The sequence below is a fragment of the Oculina patagonica genome, chromosome 2 (genome assembly GCF_052425735.1).
Source record: "Oculina patagonica isolate OP01 chromosome 2, crgOcupat, whole genome shotgun sequence".
In the NCBI taxonomy this organism is placed as follows: domain Eukaryota; kingdom Metazoa; phylum Cnidaria; class Anthozoa; order Scleractinia; family Oculinidae; genus Oculina; species Oculina patagonica.
In genome coordinates, this window is record NC_135759.1 from 41,562,006 (window position 1) to 41,577,563 (window position 15,558).

Below are 15,558 nucleotides of genomic sequence, written 5' to 3' on the forward strand. Positions count from 1 at the left end.
AGGGTTTTTCTGATGGTTCTGGGAGTGCTTAGTTTTGTCTATAGTGCTTTCAGGATACCCGTTAAGACGGATGACGTCGTCGAACATGGTTGATGTTTTGCGGCGGTCGTTTTTGTGGAACATTTGTCGTCGATACGTTTCCGCTCATTACGAATGAAGTTAATATTTGATTTTTCTGGTATTGCTTATTGGTGATGAACGAATAGTGGTTTCTTTGCTGTTTTTTGTAGAACTCAAAATTCCGCCACGTTTAGAAAAGACTTAAGACGAAAAAAAAAGACACAATGACAGTCCGAGGGTCTGTGACTGGGGAGGCGGTGGGAATATTTACTATCTAGCGACAAGATAGCTAAACACAGGATGATGACGATAGTAGGAAGGACCGCATGTAGCAGCCTAACCGGGTTGTTCAAAGCACGATTAAGCTAATTCAGGATAAGCGCGAATTTTGATTTGAGCTTTTCAACTTTTCAGTGAGATTTTCTGTTTATGTTTTCCTCCGTTCAGTTTTGCCGTCGAATTATTTCAAACTCCACAAAACCGTAAGCATTAAAAACACTTTTCTATAAGAGAAAAGGAACACTCGATTAACTTTTAGTCCTGCATCGGTAAGTGTTAATTCGGCGCTCGAACAACCCGGCCCAGATCACTAATCTTTCACACACGCCATAAACACGTACTGTCTCCTGATTGGTCAGAGAACCACAAACCGCGGACTGTCAAGTAACAGGAAAGGCCTCGCAATAAAATAACATTACGATTTTATTTCTTCATCTTAATGTTTGTTTTTTTGTTTAAATCTTGATGCTTCTTATTCTGTTTTGACAAATAAATTCATTCAGTATGCCAGTCAAAGGCTACTCAGTCTTTCTATTGTTTGGGTGATGTTGTCATGTGATTTTTCCGGCGCTGTTGTTACTCGCTCGCGCAAAGTATCGACCTGCTTATGAACGCCAAAATTTAAATAACTGTACCGAGTGCTGCCTGCTTTGAGACAACACTGTATTTTCCAATGACAACTTGACAAAAATACGAAAATTCAAGTAAATATTAAATTATTACAATAATAAAAAAAACCAACAAGATGCTTTTCACGTTTTTATTTCAACACCCATTGTAGTAACAGTAAACTGACGGTATCTGCTACAAGTAGGAGCTGAATAAGACAATATGTAAATCAATTCGTTGCCATCTCCTGGTTCAGCCAGTCCAGCAGGTATGTAACTTTAGCATAGACACCATACTTGTTAGGCCGAGCGCAGCCGCGACCCCAGCTTGTTACACCCTGGAGGTAATATCTCCCACCAGTCTCACACACCATCGGTCCCCCACTATCCCCCTGACAGGAATCAATGCCGCCTCGGTCCAAACCGGCGCAAATCATGGAGTCGTGGATCTGTCCAAGGTAAGCAAATTCACATCGGTTTCGTCCTACAATCGGCACTGACGCCTGCTGCAGAACCTTCCCGCTAGAACCTCCAACTGAAGATGTTCTGCCCCAGCCTGTGATCCAACATTTCGTACCCTCAACTGGAGCCGGAACAGCTTGAGGAAGGCAAACGAGGTTCGCGAGCCTAACAAGGTTGAAAAACATTCCAATTTAACACACGAATTATAAGTGTTACCAGGTACAAAAATATTAACATTTAGCAAGGTTCCTAACTTATTTCAATTAGGCCATATTCGTATTCTCGGTACTGGCCTGGAACTAATTTACAATGGAGGCTCATGCGAGGGAATATCATTAAAAAGAGCTTCATGTCATTTGCATTTGAAAAGATTCCCCGCATTAGCCTCCATTGCAAGCTAGTTCCAGTCCAATAACGAGAATACGAACAGTTGGTCTATTGGAACATACTGTGACAGTAGTTGAGAAGTTATTGCAAGCTTGTAATTCCACTTGTACTCAGGTATGTCAAGCTATGTCAGTTGCTATTGTTTTTGGGTAGGGCCATTGTTTCTGTTCTTTGTTCTCTCAAAGGGTAGCAAGCCATTCATGTTACACTTTGCGAGAGCTGCTAACCGGCCCCGGGCACCGTGACACTCCCACGTGAACTATTCAACGTAGTTATTTGCAATTGTTTCATGATTCAATGGACTCATTATCCGGGGAAAGCCTTTGATGCTTCTTTTATGTCTAGATTTATATCAAATTTTACTCGCCATAAAGAGCACCGAAATAGTTTTGCAAACTGAATGTATTTTTTCGACTCATATAGGACAACTTCTGTACGGTGCATAATACACGTTATGTACACACTTTATGTTTTTTTATAAGATTTAGAATGGAAAAGACATATTTTATTTTAACTTTCTAAATAATCCGCTGTCGGATTTGTGACTTTTATAAATCAAGTTAATACCTAGGTTGACGATTTTGTTTCATTTTCAAATAAAATAGCGTTTGATAGTGTTTATTAGCGAATTTACGGACGCTTCTTTTTAAGTATAAACCTATGAAAAACAACTTTTCAGTGAAATATATAAAATAAAGCATCAAAGTTTCCTATGAAAGACTGTATCATAAGGAGAACTTACTTTGTAATCACGGCCGGTCTGTCCAGCTTTAGGAGAGCAATGTCGTGGCTCATGCCGATGGGTTTGTGATAGGATGGGTGCATGATCACCTTGGTTGCTGTAAAGTCCTGTTCGGTTCCTGTCATTTCTGACTGTTTGTGAGCGCCAAGTCTCCACGGAAAGAAAGTTAAAGAATATGTCACAAATTTGACAAAGCAAATTTTAAAACACTTAGTTTCATCCCTCTTATTTTAATTTTCTTTATTTTAACCCCATTTATCGATAACATTTGCGAGGGAACTATCTTTTTGGCGGTGAAAGACGAGAGCTAGAAATATAAATAGATGTAAAACAACTGAAAATTGACCACTTGAACTTTACAAAGCGGGAAATTGTAAATAGGCTAATAAAAGTTTTTTAAAAAAACCTAAAGGATTCTAGTCAGCCTTCGCCATTTTCTCATTCTGTCATTTCGCACGTTGAACATAAATCCTCGTCTATGTGCTTTCGCTTTGCTGTGGTCTTAAACTGCCACAAATGCTTTTTCAAATTATCGGCGCTTATTTTTGACTAGTTATTCTCCCAGGGGGGGTACTTGCAGTATACATGACGGGGAGGTCCGACGTATTTTTTTCGGTTGAAAATTTACACCCTCTGTATTTTTTTGGGTCAAGAGATCTGTCATATTTTTTTAGGTCTTAAAGTCTGTTTTATTGAATAAATCAGTATAGAGGTGCTAGGTCTTGTACTTTTTGGGGTAGAAAATTTTGATGTCAGGTATTTTTTTGGGTGTAAAATTTCAGGCTCATGTATTTTTTTGGGTTCGCAATATGAAGCTCCGTCGGACTCCCCCGTCATGTATACTGCAAGTACCCCCCTGGGGTTATTCTATCATTTTTTGTTTGTTTAGAGTGAAATTTATCAGTTCAACTTAGAGGATCCTAGTCAGAGTCCGCCATTTTCGATGTTATCGAAATTATGAAAACGGTATGGCGAAGCGAAATATCATTGAAATCTGTTTAATCACTTTTACCAGTTTCACAGTAATCACTTTCCCTCAGTCGCGCTCCGGTAAAAAAATAATACCGAAATTCTCGTATGTAAACAAAAACAAAAGCGTGGCTGACTAGGTTCCTTTAAGGGTCCCAGCCACATTTCACATCTCTCCGGCTTTTTCTTTGGTTTATTTGTTTATGTGCCAAAATTGTCTGAGTACTGCTGATAAAACGTTATTAAGATTAAAAGAAATAGCCACGCGGTTTCGAAGCTGGCAGGGTAAATATACAATTTCTGTACATTCTCCCGTGATTCAAGCCTCATCTTATATGGCATGCGCTCTTTGCGGAACTTAAAGACTTGCGTTTTGAATTCTTACCGAATGTATATGGAACCTGCTTCGCTACCTTTGACACAGTGACTGGCCGTGACTACCCATTGAGGAGCTACCAAGGAGCCGCCACAGAATACAGATCCAGTGGGAGACCATCTCAGCATCGCCTGCCAGGGCCAGGCTCCCCGGGGAGCATCTGCACCTCCGACAATTCGAGTGGAAGGGCGAAAGCCACAGCCACCTGCAGGAAAAAACTTTATTAGCACTGGAGCAATAAGGAGGCTGCCTCCTATTCCTCGATCTCCTTTAAACACGCAATTCTGTTATAAAAGGGATGGCACCTTCAACAATTCACACCTTTTGGATGCGAAATGCAATTTGTACTCTTTAAGCCTGGTTCTCATATAAGCGCCCCGATCGTTTTTATTGCCTCTGTCACTTCAAAAACTTTTCTTGCGATCGGGGCGATTATTTGAACTGAGCTGCCATTGTGTTGGATCTAGGGCTAAAATGATTGTTTTTAGTAGGTCATCGCTCATACCAGGCGATCGGGACGATCATATGGGAACCCCTGATCGCCTCCAATCGCTTCGATCGCCTACGGTCGTCTCAGTATTTGCAAACGATCGATGCGATAGAAACGATCGGGCTATCATATGAGAACCAGTCTGTACAGTAATGGTACGTTGTGGACTCAAGTGTCCTGCAAACCAAGCTTGCTTTAAAATATCGTGAAAATAAATACATCATTGGCGAAAAAAATGACATTACTTGCTTATGTTGTATTAAGCAGATATCCTAGCAAAAATGAAACACATTTTATCATTAACTATCGCAGAAAATGCGCTGGTTGTTTCTCAGCCCTCGTCTTGTTTAAAGGAGCTATGTCACAGGGATTTCGCAGATTTTTGGTCTAAACTGTTCTGAATTAAGTGGTAGGCAACTTAACCCATAAAAAAACGTTATCTTTAAACAACTTAAGGAACATATAACCTTAATTTCTGGATAGAAATCAACCTACGGCTAAAAATATCGATTTTTTTATGACACACAGAAACAACTTGAAAACGTTAGCTCAACTTTTTCAAATTGCAATCCGTTTCCATCCGAGCCATCCGCAGCCAAAGATGCCCGTTAACAGTTTCAGTGCTCTAATATAGCAATTTTTAATAAAAATGAACTCTTATTTTTAGGTTTCCTGCGACACAAATATAAATTTTGGCTTTCAAAAATCTGGTAAAATCCGTGACATAGTCGCTTTAAGTTGAAACCGTGTTACGGTTTCACCATACAGAAACTAATGCTGCGTACTACGTACCTGCTGGGGGAGCCGGTGTCTGTGGGGGTGGTGCGACGGTGCCTGGCTGAGGAGGAGGGGGTTCTGCTGTTGCTGGAGATAAAGGGTGTGAGATTGGTTTGGGTTAGTGGAATAATCTCTCCATAGCTGCTTCATGAGCTAAAACAATCAGCTTCTAATCCCTAATCATTTTAATCTGAAGCTGAAATACGGACAAATCTCTTTTATACGCAACCGTCGGGACCGGAAAAAGCGTCCGCATTAAAGACAATCAACGTATTTACTCGAATAAGCGCCGCGGCGCTTATTAAATTTTTCGCGCCTCAAGTGCGGCGCTTATTTGAGGGCGGAGCTTATTTAAAAATTGGACGGCACAAAATCTTATCTTTTACAGTAATTGTAAAAACGTCTTTTGATTGTCAGTATTTGTCTCTTGCTGAGACAAAAGTGGTGCTAGCTGCCCGGGCAATGTTTGCGGCGTTCACAGCATTCACAGAACTAAATGTTGAATAGAAAAACTAATGGGCGAGCGGCAAAACAGTCACTTTGAACTGCAAAACATCGCAAACAGGCTTTCCGGAGATTTTTGTAGGCTACTCCTGATGAAATGAATGTTCAAGAATGTTTTAGAGTTGCTTTGTAGTGCCAATTTTTAGTTCAATAAAGCTCGTGAAATAAGCGCCGCATCAGGACTGCGGCGCTTATTCGGGGGCGGCGCTTATTAACATTCTTGTCCCAATTGCGGCGCTTATTCGAGATCGGCGCTTATTCGAGTAAATACGGTAATAATATTAAATAGTAGAAAGCGATGAATGTGCAAGCTTTCAACAGAGTAGCACCTTGATGTAAGAACAAAATATAAAGTACAGTGACCTACATCCGTCACCGCCTCCTTGTCCGCAATTCTTTATCTTGACTTCGTCGATTGCGATATCTGACTGATGGCCTCGACCAACAATGCCTTCAAAGACAATCTGTCAGTAATATTAAAATTAGCATGATGTGAATCGTTTGTTTCAAAGTGACTTTGTTAAATAGACCTTTTTCCAACAGTTGGCCACGTGACCACTTTTCTGTGAACATAAAAGGCACATAGTTTTGAGAGATATAAATTTTATCAGGAACAGAAAGATCGTATAGAAAATAAGCTAGAATGTAATCGTTCCGGCTTGTAGCTAATCAGAGGGGGAATGCTATGGCCGCTTGAAATAAGAAAGCGACGTATGGGAAGAACAAGTACAGTAGCAATATAGAAGAAGGCTTTAAATTCGGAGATAACTAAGTACAAATTATCCATAAGTTTGGATGAAAACATTTTAATGCTTTTTACCGAAGAAGCACGCTCGTCGAAAGTGATCTGTGCTTTGAGCCAATTGTTTCCTTGATTTCCACTTTTCTCGAAAACTTGATTTCCATTTATCAGCACGCGAAGTCTTCCCATTTGGCCGTATCCTCCTCGCATGTGGTAGAAAAATGACATACAGGTCTTCCCAGGCGTCAAAGCAGGTTTAATCTCTAACTTGGCGTCATCACCTTTCCTCTTTCGAGACGCTTCTATGTACATGTAATAACCTGCAAAAATATCAAATACCCTCAAATGACCACAAATGACCACGTAAGCATGTTACTCCTACCTAATTTTGAAATAAAACTCGTGTATTAACACAACCCGGGTATTTGACGGGCATCTAATATGTTTCCAAATCACAGTGGAGTAGGGATGGCACAGATATAAGCGCGCTCGCCTCCCACCAATGTGGCCTGGGTTCGAATTTGGCCCTGGCGTCATATGTAGGTGGAGTTTTTTTGTTGGTTCTCGTCCTTGCTCCGAGGGTTTTTCTCAGGGTTCCACGCGTTTCCTCCCTCCACAAAACTACAAATTCCAATTCGATCTTCGATGCACGTACACTTTCTAACAAGCTCCTGTGAGCTATTCCGTGTTATGTGGGTAACAAAAATTACATTTTCCTTTTAAGGGGATGAGGGGAGGAGTGCAGTACGTAGTTGTAGGCATCTGTTGGCCATAGATTTAGCGCGCTGTAAAGGTTCTTGTTGTTTGGTAGCAGCGTTTGCTATGGCGAAACAATTCAATTTGAGATTTTCAGATACGGCCGTAGTTCTGGCTTAAAGCTTAACAAGGGCCTCATAGGGGAGCTTACAAATGTCTGCTACACCACGAGAAACCTTAATACTTCTACTCATGTTTCAAGGTTGAAATCACCCCTTCCCGGCATTTTCGCCCACTCCGTCACCGTCGATCAGTACAAATATATAACGTGCTTCAATTATCAAAGGAATATGTCATAGAAGTTACGCTGGGAATTACGAGTACATTACTGAAGCCTATTATTCGGAATTAATACCTCTCCCATTCACGTCTGAATTTGGTCCTGTGCCACCCGAAGAAGTTCCACCTCTTTTCCTTGTCCAGTCGAACTTGTCATCTCGCCGCTGAACAAATTCACATTGGCTACGGTCAAAATTGCAGTAAAATCCTAAAATAAATGTGTGTAAGAGGAAAAATCAACATAGTAAGTCGTATAAGACAGTAACTAAGTTCATGATGGAAGCAATGTTAAGGGCCTCTGACTTTAGCCCTAGTAACGGGCTATTGTGCGATCGATCGTGGGGACGTTGTTAAGCAGTGTAGCGGCACCTATGAAATTTCCCTTCGCCAAACTCACAATAATGAGAGACAACTTGAATTAGTGGCCATTATACGTTAGCTACATATCACATAGGTCACGAAGAAAAGTCGAGTAGCCAATGTTGCTGCGCTAGGAGGTCAATTTACAGTCACACACAAAAAAAGCAACGGAAACGAAACGTACAAGCAATTGTTTCGGGTCTTACCGTAGACGTTGTTAACTAGCACCGCCACAAGAGCAATGAGAAGTAAAAGTTTCATGACCAACACGCGTGTAGTGAAAAAAAAATTAAAATGCCTTGAACTATCCTTCTGCTAATATGCACCAAATAAGACACATATAAGGAGTACATGAATGGCTGAGCTGATCAAATACTGTATTTGCTCTTCGTTATTTTTAACAAATAAAACGACGGTTACAAATGTACTTGCAGGAATGTTCATTGCTTCAAATCTAAGATGAATTAAATGTTTTAGCTCTGAGTTATTAAATAACCGAGCTGCACAAGCATGGTACTGTAGAAACACGTATAAATATTTTTAATACGCATTTAAAAACGAGCGTCTTGTTTCTGTTTTGTTTTGATCTAAAGAAAAAAAGCTCACCACCTTTGCAGGTGTATAAGTTCCGTGAAGGAAACGTTTGGAAACTGTTCACTTTTTCATTTCGATTGCTAACACAGGTTTTCTTCAGCTGTCTTGGAACAAGCAGCTGGAAACAAAATGCCAGCACGTGACCATAGAAAAACTTGTTTTTCCCTTTTAGCGAAGCAGCTTTGTAAAATAACTTTCCAAAGTATTCTCCTAAAATGGAACAGCACAAAATAGAACGGGGCGAGTGTGTACGATTTGAAAAATTTCCAGTGGAAAGGATCGTTGCATTTGATTTACCCCCCCCCCCCCCCCACCCCCCGGAACAGCCGTGTATTTCATCGAGGAAAAATGGAACAGGAAAGCGGAATTCCTCTGCAGGTGGTCCGCTACATTTAATTTTTCACCGGAACAACAAGTTTCTCCATACAAATGGAAAGCGCTCCATCTCAACCTTCGCTTCAGTCCCCAGTCCCCAGTCTCTTCGAAAAGATTTTGATTTTTTTAAGAAAATTAGTTAAACATCTTCAGAATTCTGAACGTTGTCGCTCCTTGTGTTTAACAGATTGCTTTCATATTTGATCACGCCTCTACCAGCTTTCAATTTAAGATAAAGGAGGCTATTCATATTCATAAAGAACAACCTTGCCTTAATCATCAACTACACCATGTTAATCTAAAATTATCCTTTTAATTCTCACATTTTCACGTTCTGTTGTTACTATTTTTTTCTTAATTAGCATTTTGCAATCTACTTATTATTCAACCTATAGCTTTGTATTTCATTCAACTGAAACATGTTTTGTAAATAAAAAAATTGTCGTTTTCTTTGAAATCTTTACTTGCTTGCTATTAACAAGACCTTAAGTTAAAATTATTTCGAACAGAAACCGACATAAAGTTTTTGCTTTAACTACAGATAACGAGAACTGATCTGCTTCTCTAAAACGTAGCCTATGGTCACCCTTCCCTCTGGAGAAATCTACCCGAGATAAAAATAGCAACTAACTCCTTGGACCTCTAATAAGGCATCCAACACGGCAAATATGTCAGTTAATTGATTTTAAAACGTGTTTAGATAAAGGTTTTCATTGTTGTTGTCGAGCTGCTGAATTTAAACAAAGTACCACGATAAAGCCATGAAAGTACCAGGTTAGCACACAACAGGGTTGTTTTGGTGAAAAATATAACAAAAGTGACCATCTGCCTCTAGCAAACTCATGTGGATCGTAAAACTAAACTGGCCCCTGTAGTGTTATTTTTTCGAAGGGTGATTAAATTGTAATTTCTTCTTTCCATTTCAATGCATTTAAAGTATAAAGGCAGACATCAACCAGTGGAATATTTTCTCAAGTAATTTTAAATGAAATGTAGGTCAATTAGTTGGGAGAACCAGCATTTCGAGCATGGAACTGAAAAGATTAGTGTTAAAAAGTAAATAACAACATGCGCAAAATTTATTCAAGATACTTTTAATATTATTGGTCGCAGGAAGCTGATTATTACATTCGTTGTTTAGTTGTCATAATTATTAAATATAATTTTTAAACTAATGGTTCATATGGTCATTATATTTTGTCTGAAAACATGTTCCAACAACGACATTGAAATCCAAAACACGCATGCGTCTTCAGATTCTATTACCCCTGTGTCGCCTTGACGACTTGACGTCATCTCTTAATTTCCACACTTCATCCTTGTTTCCCGCCTCTTCAGGTTTCACACTGGCCTTGACTGTCTCACTTTCAACGACCTTTGCAACAAATGGACTTCCGGCCACGTGAGTTCCCTTCCACGTGACAGCCACGTGGTATTCGCCCTCATCTTTAGGATAATAGCACACGCTATGAAGATTCTCTCCCAAGCATTCGTACTCGACGGGGATTGGCTCTGAGAGATGAATGAGAGTCTCGTTTCCTTTCTTGACGATTCGAGTGATTTGGAGCTCTAAGAAGAGGAGGTCTGGACCCGAGGTGCGCAGGATAAACTTTGCTGGTTCGCCGACCACTGCTAAGGTTAAGCCTTCGCCGCTGACCGAACATTGCGTGGATTCGTTTTTATCTCTTGCGCCACGATTAGTGCCAAAACATTGCTACAAAAGAAAAATATTCATTCCATTGACTGAAGGATTGCTTAATTTATTAACAGGGTAATGGAAACCCCTGGATACTTTTGTAACGGATTTATTATTTAACTCTTTGCAACAGACTCTAGGCTGTTTATTATAAGTATATAAAAATCTCGATATAATGAACTTCAATATCAGGAAACATTATTAACTGAACATTTTTACGTATATAACAAATCCAAAGGAAACTTGTTCCCGCTTATAACGACTACTTTGTACTAAAAGAAGACTTTCGTATTTGAGGATCTTTGACCGCAAGTGGCCGTTTGTTTTTATCACAAACATCGATACCTCATATTATAAAAGCATATAAAGTATTATCCCAGTAAAGGTTCAAGTGAGATCATTGTTTATATCGGATAGACATAAATACTAAGTATGAACACAACGAGGGTTTTGACAGCATGTCGGTTCGTTAGGGACTGGTCAATAAGTACCAGGGGGGGTGGGCCGGAGCAATTGGAAAAGTGGTGGCTCGAAAATTTGTGACCCACCCCTTCTTTCTGACTCAAAACTGACTGACCCACCCCTGATAGGGGGTTGAAAATTACATGACCCACCCCCTTTGCTAAAAAAAATCAAGTGACCAATCATTTATTTAATTATCAGTTAGGGGTTGAAGGTTTTTGATTTGACTTCAGCTTTTAAAGTGAAATTCCCTACATATACATTTTCTCTGATGGACCCTGCTGTTCTCAACACACCAAAGAAGGATGAATTTATCACTTTTTATACCAGCCTTTTGTAAGTTTCCCAAAAATTTGTGTGTAAAGTCCATGGGGAAATTCAGACACAAACATATGCAAAAAACTGAACCTGTTTGTAATATTAATTCATAATGAATTATAGAAACTACAACCACTGTCCATCATTCATAATATATGCAAAGTGTTTTACAAAGAGTTTACTGGTATTAAAAGGCCTAAAGCCAAGCGTGAATCTATGCAGGTGAGAGACAGGCAAAACTGATGTTATGATCACGCGCCCTCTAGGGGGTCAGGGTGCATGCTCCCCCGGAAAAATTTTTATATTTGGGCCTTCAAAAATCGCTAGAAATTCATTTAAAACTGCTGACACATGGAGAAATTTATCAATTTTTTAAACTAATGAATACAACTTTTCTTGGAACTATAACAGTTGAAAGTTAGTGAATAAATAAGATGACCCACCCCCTATGTGTAGATCAAAATTACATAACCCACCCCTTTTCAAGGGCTCAAAAACTGATGACCCACCCCCTTTCTGCTCCGGCCCACCCCCCCCACCCCCTGTACTTATTGACCAGTCCCTTAGTTAGTCATGATCAGTGTCTCACTATTTCTTTAATTTTTATCGTTTTTTTGCCATATATAGATACTCCTTATGCACTGATTATGTAATCTTAAGGTGACTTTAGCTTAAAGTATTTCGATTTATCTTTTCTTTATTTGATGGGCGTGAGCGCAATTTAGTGCCCATGTTGTTTTAGGTACGTTCATCAACACTTCTTCTGGCAGTTCTGATTTTTATTGATTTTCATTCACTTTATAACCTTTATGAGTCCTAACTTATCAACAACAGTGAAACTTTTAGCATCGTTAATCTTTTTCGGCAAAATCCAATGGTGGGCTCGCTTGTTTCTCTCAGCCGTGCAATGATAATTTCAATTATTCTGTCAAAATCCAATATCGTAAAATTTTGCTTCACCAACCACTTTTTAACGACAGTTGTGAGCCAGTAGAACAGAGATCTTTTTTCTCAGCACATACATAAGAATACTCTCAAAACGTTCGTTACATTATCGAAAAGATTACTGAAAAGATTCACCTGAGTCAAAACTCAAATTGAAACAAAAAATAATGCGAAGACTCTTATGAAACTTTGGTTCGCCCAGAAGTCTTGCAACCACGTCATGTTCGACAACATGAAGTGTCGTTGACTCCAATTATCCACTAGTACAGCTGCCACTAAGAGCTTTAACTATAAATTTCTCTAAAAGTAAAAGCTTATCATTTCAATTAGTGAAATGCAAAAACAGACTAAATCTGTGATGGATACCGTCGTTTACCTGGCTATCCTGTAAGACGTCTACACAAAAAAAACCTACAATACAAAATTACAAAACAAATATACCTAGGTGCAGGGTGGAAAAAACCCACAGCTTATTTTAATTTCTTGTCGCGTGGCCGACAAGTCGAGGCATTTAATTTCAATTTTCTTGTGAAAAACAACCTTAGATGAATTTATAAGTATTTGTTAGATTCCCGAGTCGCTTTTTTTGTGATAAATATATCTTACATGTCAAGAAATGAAGACAATTTTTTAGAATATTTAAAATGAAAATGTTGTTTTTCGCCAAAATGGCAATTTTAAAGCAAGAAAATCTTCATAAGGTTCGTGACTAGACTTGACCGCCCTTTGCTTTGCAATTAATTTAGTAGAAAATTATTCCTAAATCCAAACAAACCAAGTCTTGTTAAAATTTGCAATACAAACTTTGAGACTTAAGTCAGTAAATTTGTCTATGCACGTCAGCCAATTCGTCAAAACTTGGACGACATTTGACTACTTTTACAAAGAAGCCGTTCTCATTGTGAGGTTAAGCAATGCTTTAACGAAGCAGATACTTATTTTTGTATGCTAAAACTAGCATTTTCAGACCAAGAATATTCTATACGGTTATGTCTTTGAACTAACAACGACAAAAAAAAATGTTTTGACTTACCACGGGCATAAATTTACGCGCGAAAGCCATTAGTGTGACAAGGCGCGCTTGAGGAAGAAATCTTTGCTCTTGATTGATTGTCCAGCAGAATTTCGAGTTGACAGCTTGCGAGAAAAATTATAATTCCTGAGAAAACACATTGACACATATAATGTATAAACATTGCGGACTTTGAAACGTTCCGAGCCAACAGCAATTTAAAACTGTCAAATTAAAATTGATAAGTGAATGCAATTTGTGGGTGTGATTTGTCGCTTCCGGATCTGAAATGAAATGTATTCGACCTAAATATTCAGTCGGGCAATGAATACTTGATTTTTCCACGGCGGCAAGGATTCTTGATTACTGGATCCTGGTGACGTGAGTAAACCAACCCACGAAAATTTCAAATTGCCAGATCGCTGTTGATTAAACTTGGAAAGCGTCAAATTCTGGTGTGTTTCGTTATTGGTCGAGGTATACGCTGCAAACATCTGGTTTGTAAAAGCATTATTTTAAGTGCTGATTACTTGAATCTTCAAGATTTAGTCTGTCAAAATTGGCTTAAATTTAAAATTATATCGAATTCGACGGAAACCATGCTATTTCGCCTCGAAAGAAGCATACTTTTAAAACAGAGAAAACAAAGGCAACAACAATTGTTGAATGAAGAAAAAAATCTGAAAATCTCTCTAGATATACCTTGATTATTGTTGCTTTTGAGGATATTTCAATTTTGACCAAGGTTAGCAAATTAAAATTGGCGGTTTATTAAAGATCCAGGAATTTTTGCTTCTTGAAAATAAATATTGAGCCAAATACGAAAAGACCAAAATTTGATCAGAAAATTCACTGCAGCAACCCAAACAAGAGACAACTGTGGCTAAAAATCATGAACCAGTATAAAAGACGCCTTGAGTGTGCGCAGAATTATTTATAATCTGAAGGAAATTAAAACAAAACCTTATAGTAAAGCACTGAGTAGAACCAGAAACCCATAAGGTAGAACCTAATAACGAGGTGGCGAAATATGCAAAATTAAACTAAAACTCTGTTAATTGTGCCAACTTCACTAGGAAGGAAAAACAAAAAAATAAAATGAAGAAAATTAATTAAAATCCAATCTGATTTTAAATCAAAGCTATTTTCCCAAAATTGATCAAAATTTCGATAATACCGATAGGGTGGTAATTTCCTATGTGACTTTCGCCAGTAACAAAGTCAAAACACATATTAAACCGATCAAACAAAACCACATTTAAAAGAGGGCAAAAACACCAGCTTTATTTATCGCTTGACCGACTAGAAAATTTGCTTTTTGATGTCTGAGTGAAGAAAAAGCTTCAGTTTAGAGTCATCTGCAGCAACTGATGTGAGCCCTCACTTACTTGATTTTCATTCCTCGACGTAGGTTCCCAATTATACCACGAAAAAGATCTATATAATTTATTCCCTGCGACCACTTTCTGTTTCCGACGCTAGTAATGTATGGGTAAAAAGGTTTTACTACATCCGCGATTTAAATCACCGGTTTAAAACTGGTGACAAGTCGAGGACGTGCTCTTAACCCTTATTGTGTTTAGTCCGGATTTTTCCGGGATTTTCAGGAATGACCATTCAACTACTTGTGACAACAACAATTTGCACCTCAGCAGATTCTTGTGATATGCAAATTATGCAGGTTGGATAGATCTTTCCACAGACTGTCTATTTTGAATATAGACTGCATTCTGACAGAGCTAATCGAAAAAACGTGATCAGTTTTTTTGGTGTAAAATTAGTGATTAAATAGGCCAATATACCTGCACTTGATCATGGTCTCCTTTCAGATTTTTCCATTGATAAAGATCAAACCTTTTCAGACCAGTTCAAAGGATGTACAGAGTACCTTATTCACACTAAATTTCGCGAGTACTTAATTTCGCGAAAAATCAAGAGCCATATTTCGCGAGTACTTAATTTCGCGATTTTGAGAGGAAGGTACAGTTGGAGTGTATTAAATTTCGCGATTTTTATCTATTCTTCAATATGAAGCTTTGACCTCGGAACTGTAACAACATAATTAATATGAAAGTCATCGTAAAAACAGCAAACAAAACAATATACACATAACAAAACATAAGGTATATATTCAACAGTCTAAATCCCTAATAGGTTCATCTACGACTGCAAAAGCGAGATTTTGAGGAACTTGGCGGCAGAGAACAGTTCAAACAGTGCGACTGATATAGTGGGAGATAACTAATGGACAAAATTAAACAAAAAACTTCTTAACTTGAAGCTCAGACATGTTAGAATAACTATGATAAAACACATCGAGTTTCATAATTTTTATATTATCAGTACTATATTAAATTTCGCGATT

At 38.5% G+C, this 15,558-nt stretch overlaps 2 protein-coding genes across 2 annotated transcripts; both read right to left on the reverse strand.

Annotated features, from left to right (window-relative positions):
* Positions 1–1,085: 1,085 nt before the first annotated feature.
* LOC144641515 (trypsin-like) lies at positions 1,086–8,130 on the reverse strand. Its single transcript, XM_078500528.1, has 8 exons — positions 7,998–8,130; positions 7,508–7,639; positions 6,475–6,716; positions 6,022–6,118; positions 5,166–5,237; positions 3,893–4,088; positions 2,539–2,688; positions 1,086–1,574 (listed from the first exon to the last, which is right to left on the reverse strand). Exons 1-8 carry the CDS (start codon positions 8,050–8,052, stop codon positions 1,178–1,180), a joined length of 1,341 nt encoding a protein of 446 aa, XP_078356654.1. The 5' UTR covers positions 8,053–8,130; the 3' UTR covers positions 1,086–1,177.
* A 1,708-nt stretch (positions 8,131–9,838) lies between these two features.
* Positions 9,839–13,393, reverse strand: LOC144641608 (filamin-A-like). Its single transcript, XM_078500655.1, has 2 exons — positions 13,215–13,393; positions 9,839–10,474 (listed from the first exon to the last, which is right to left on the reverse strand). The coding sequence occupies exons 1-2, from the start codon at positions 13,242–13,244 to the stop codon at positions 10,013–10,015; spliced, it is 492 nt and encodes a 163-aa protein (XP_078356781.1). The 5' UTR covers positions 13,245–13,393; the 3' UTR covers positions 9,839–10,012.
* Positions 13,394–15,558: the final 2,165 nt, after the last annotated feature.

What these genes read in the sequence shown, in the direction of transcription:
- LOC144641515 (XM_078500528.1), bottom strand. Translation starts at nt 8,052, where the DNA reads ATGAAACTTTTACTTCTCATTGCTCTTGTGGCGGTGCTAGTTAACAAC. An exon ending in TTCAGACGTGAATGGGAGAG is followed by an intron (nt 6,717 to 7,507) that starts GTATTAATTCCG and finishes ATATTTTTGCAG; the next exon opens with GTTATTACATGTACATAGAA. An exon ending in GACACCGGCTCCCCCAGCAG is followed by an intron (nt 4,089 to 5,165) that starts GTACGTAGTACG and finishes TTTTTCCTGCAG; the next exon opens with GTGGCTGTGGCTTTCGCCCT.
- LOC144641608 (XM_078500655.1), bottom strand. Translation starts at nt 13,244, where the DNA reads ATGGCTTTCGCGCGTAAATTTATGCCCGTG. An exon ending in CGCGTAAATTTATGCCCGTG is followed by an intron (nt 10,475 to 13,214) that starts GTAAGTCAAAAC and finishes TTTCTTTTGTAG; the next exon opens with CAATGTTTTGGCACTAATCG.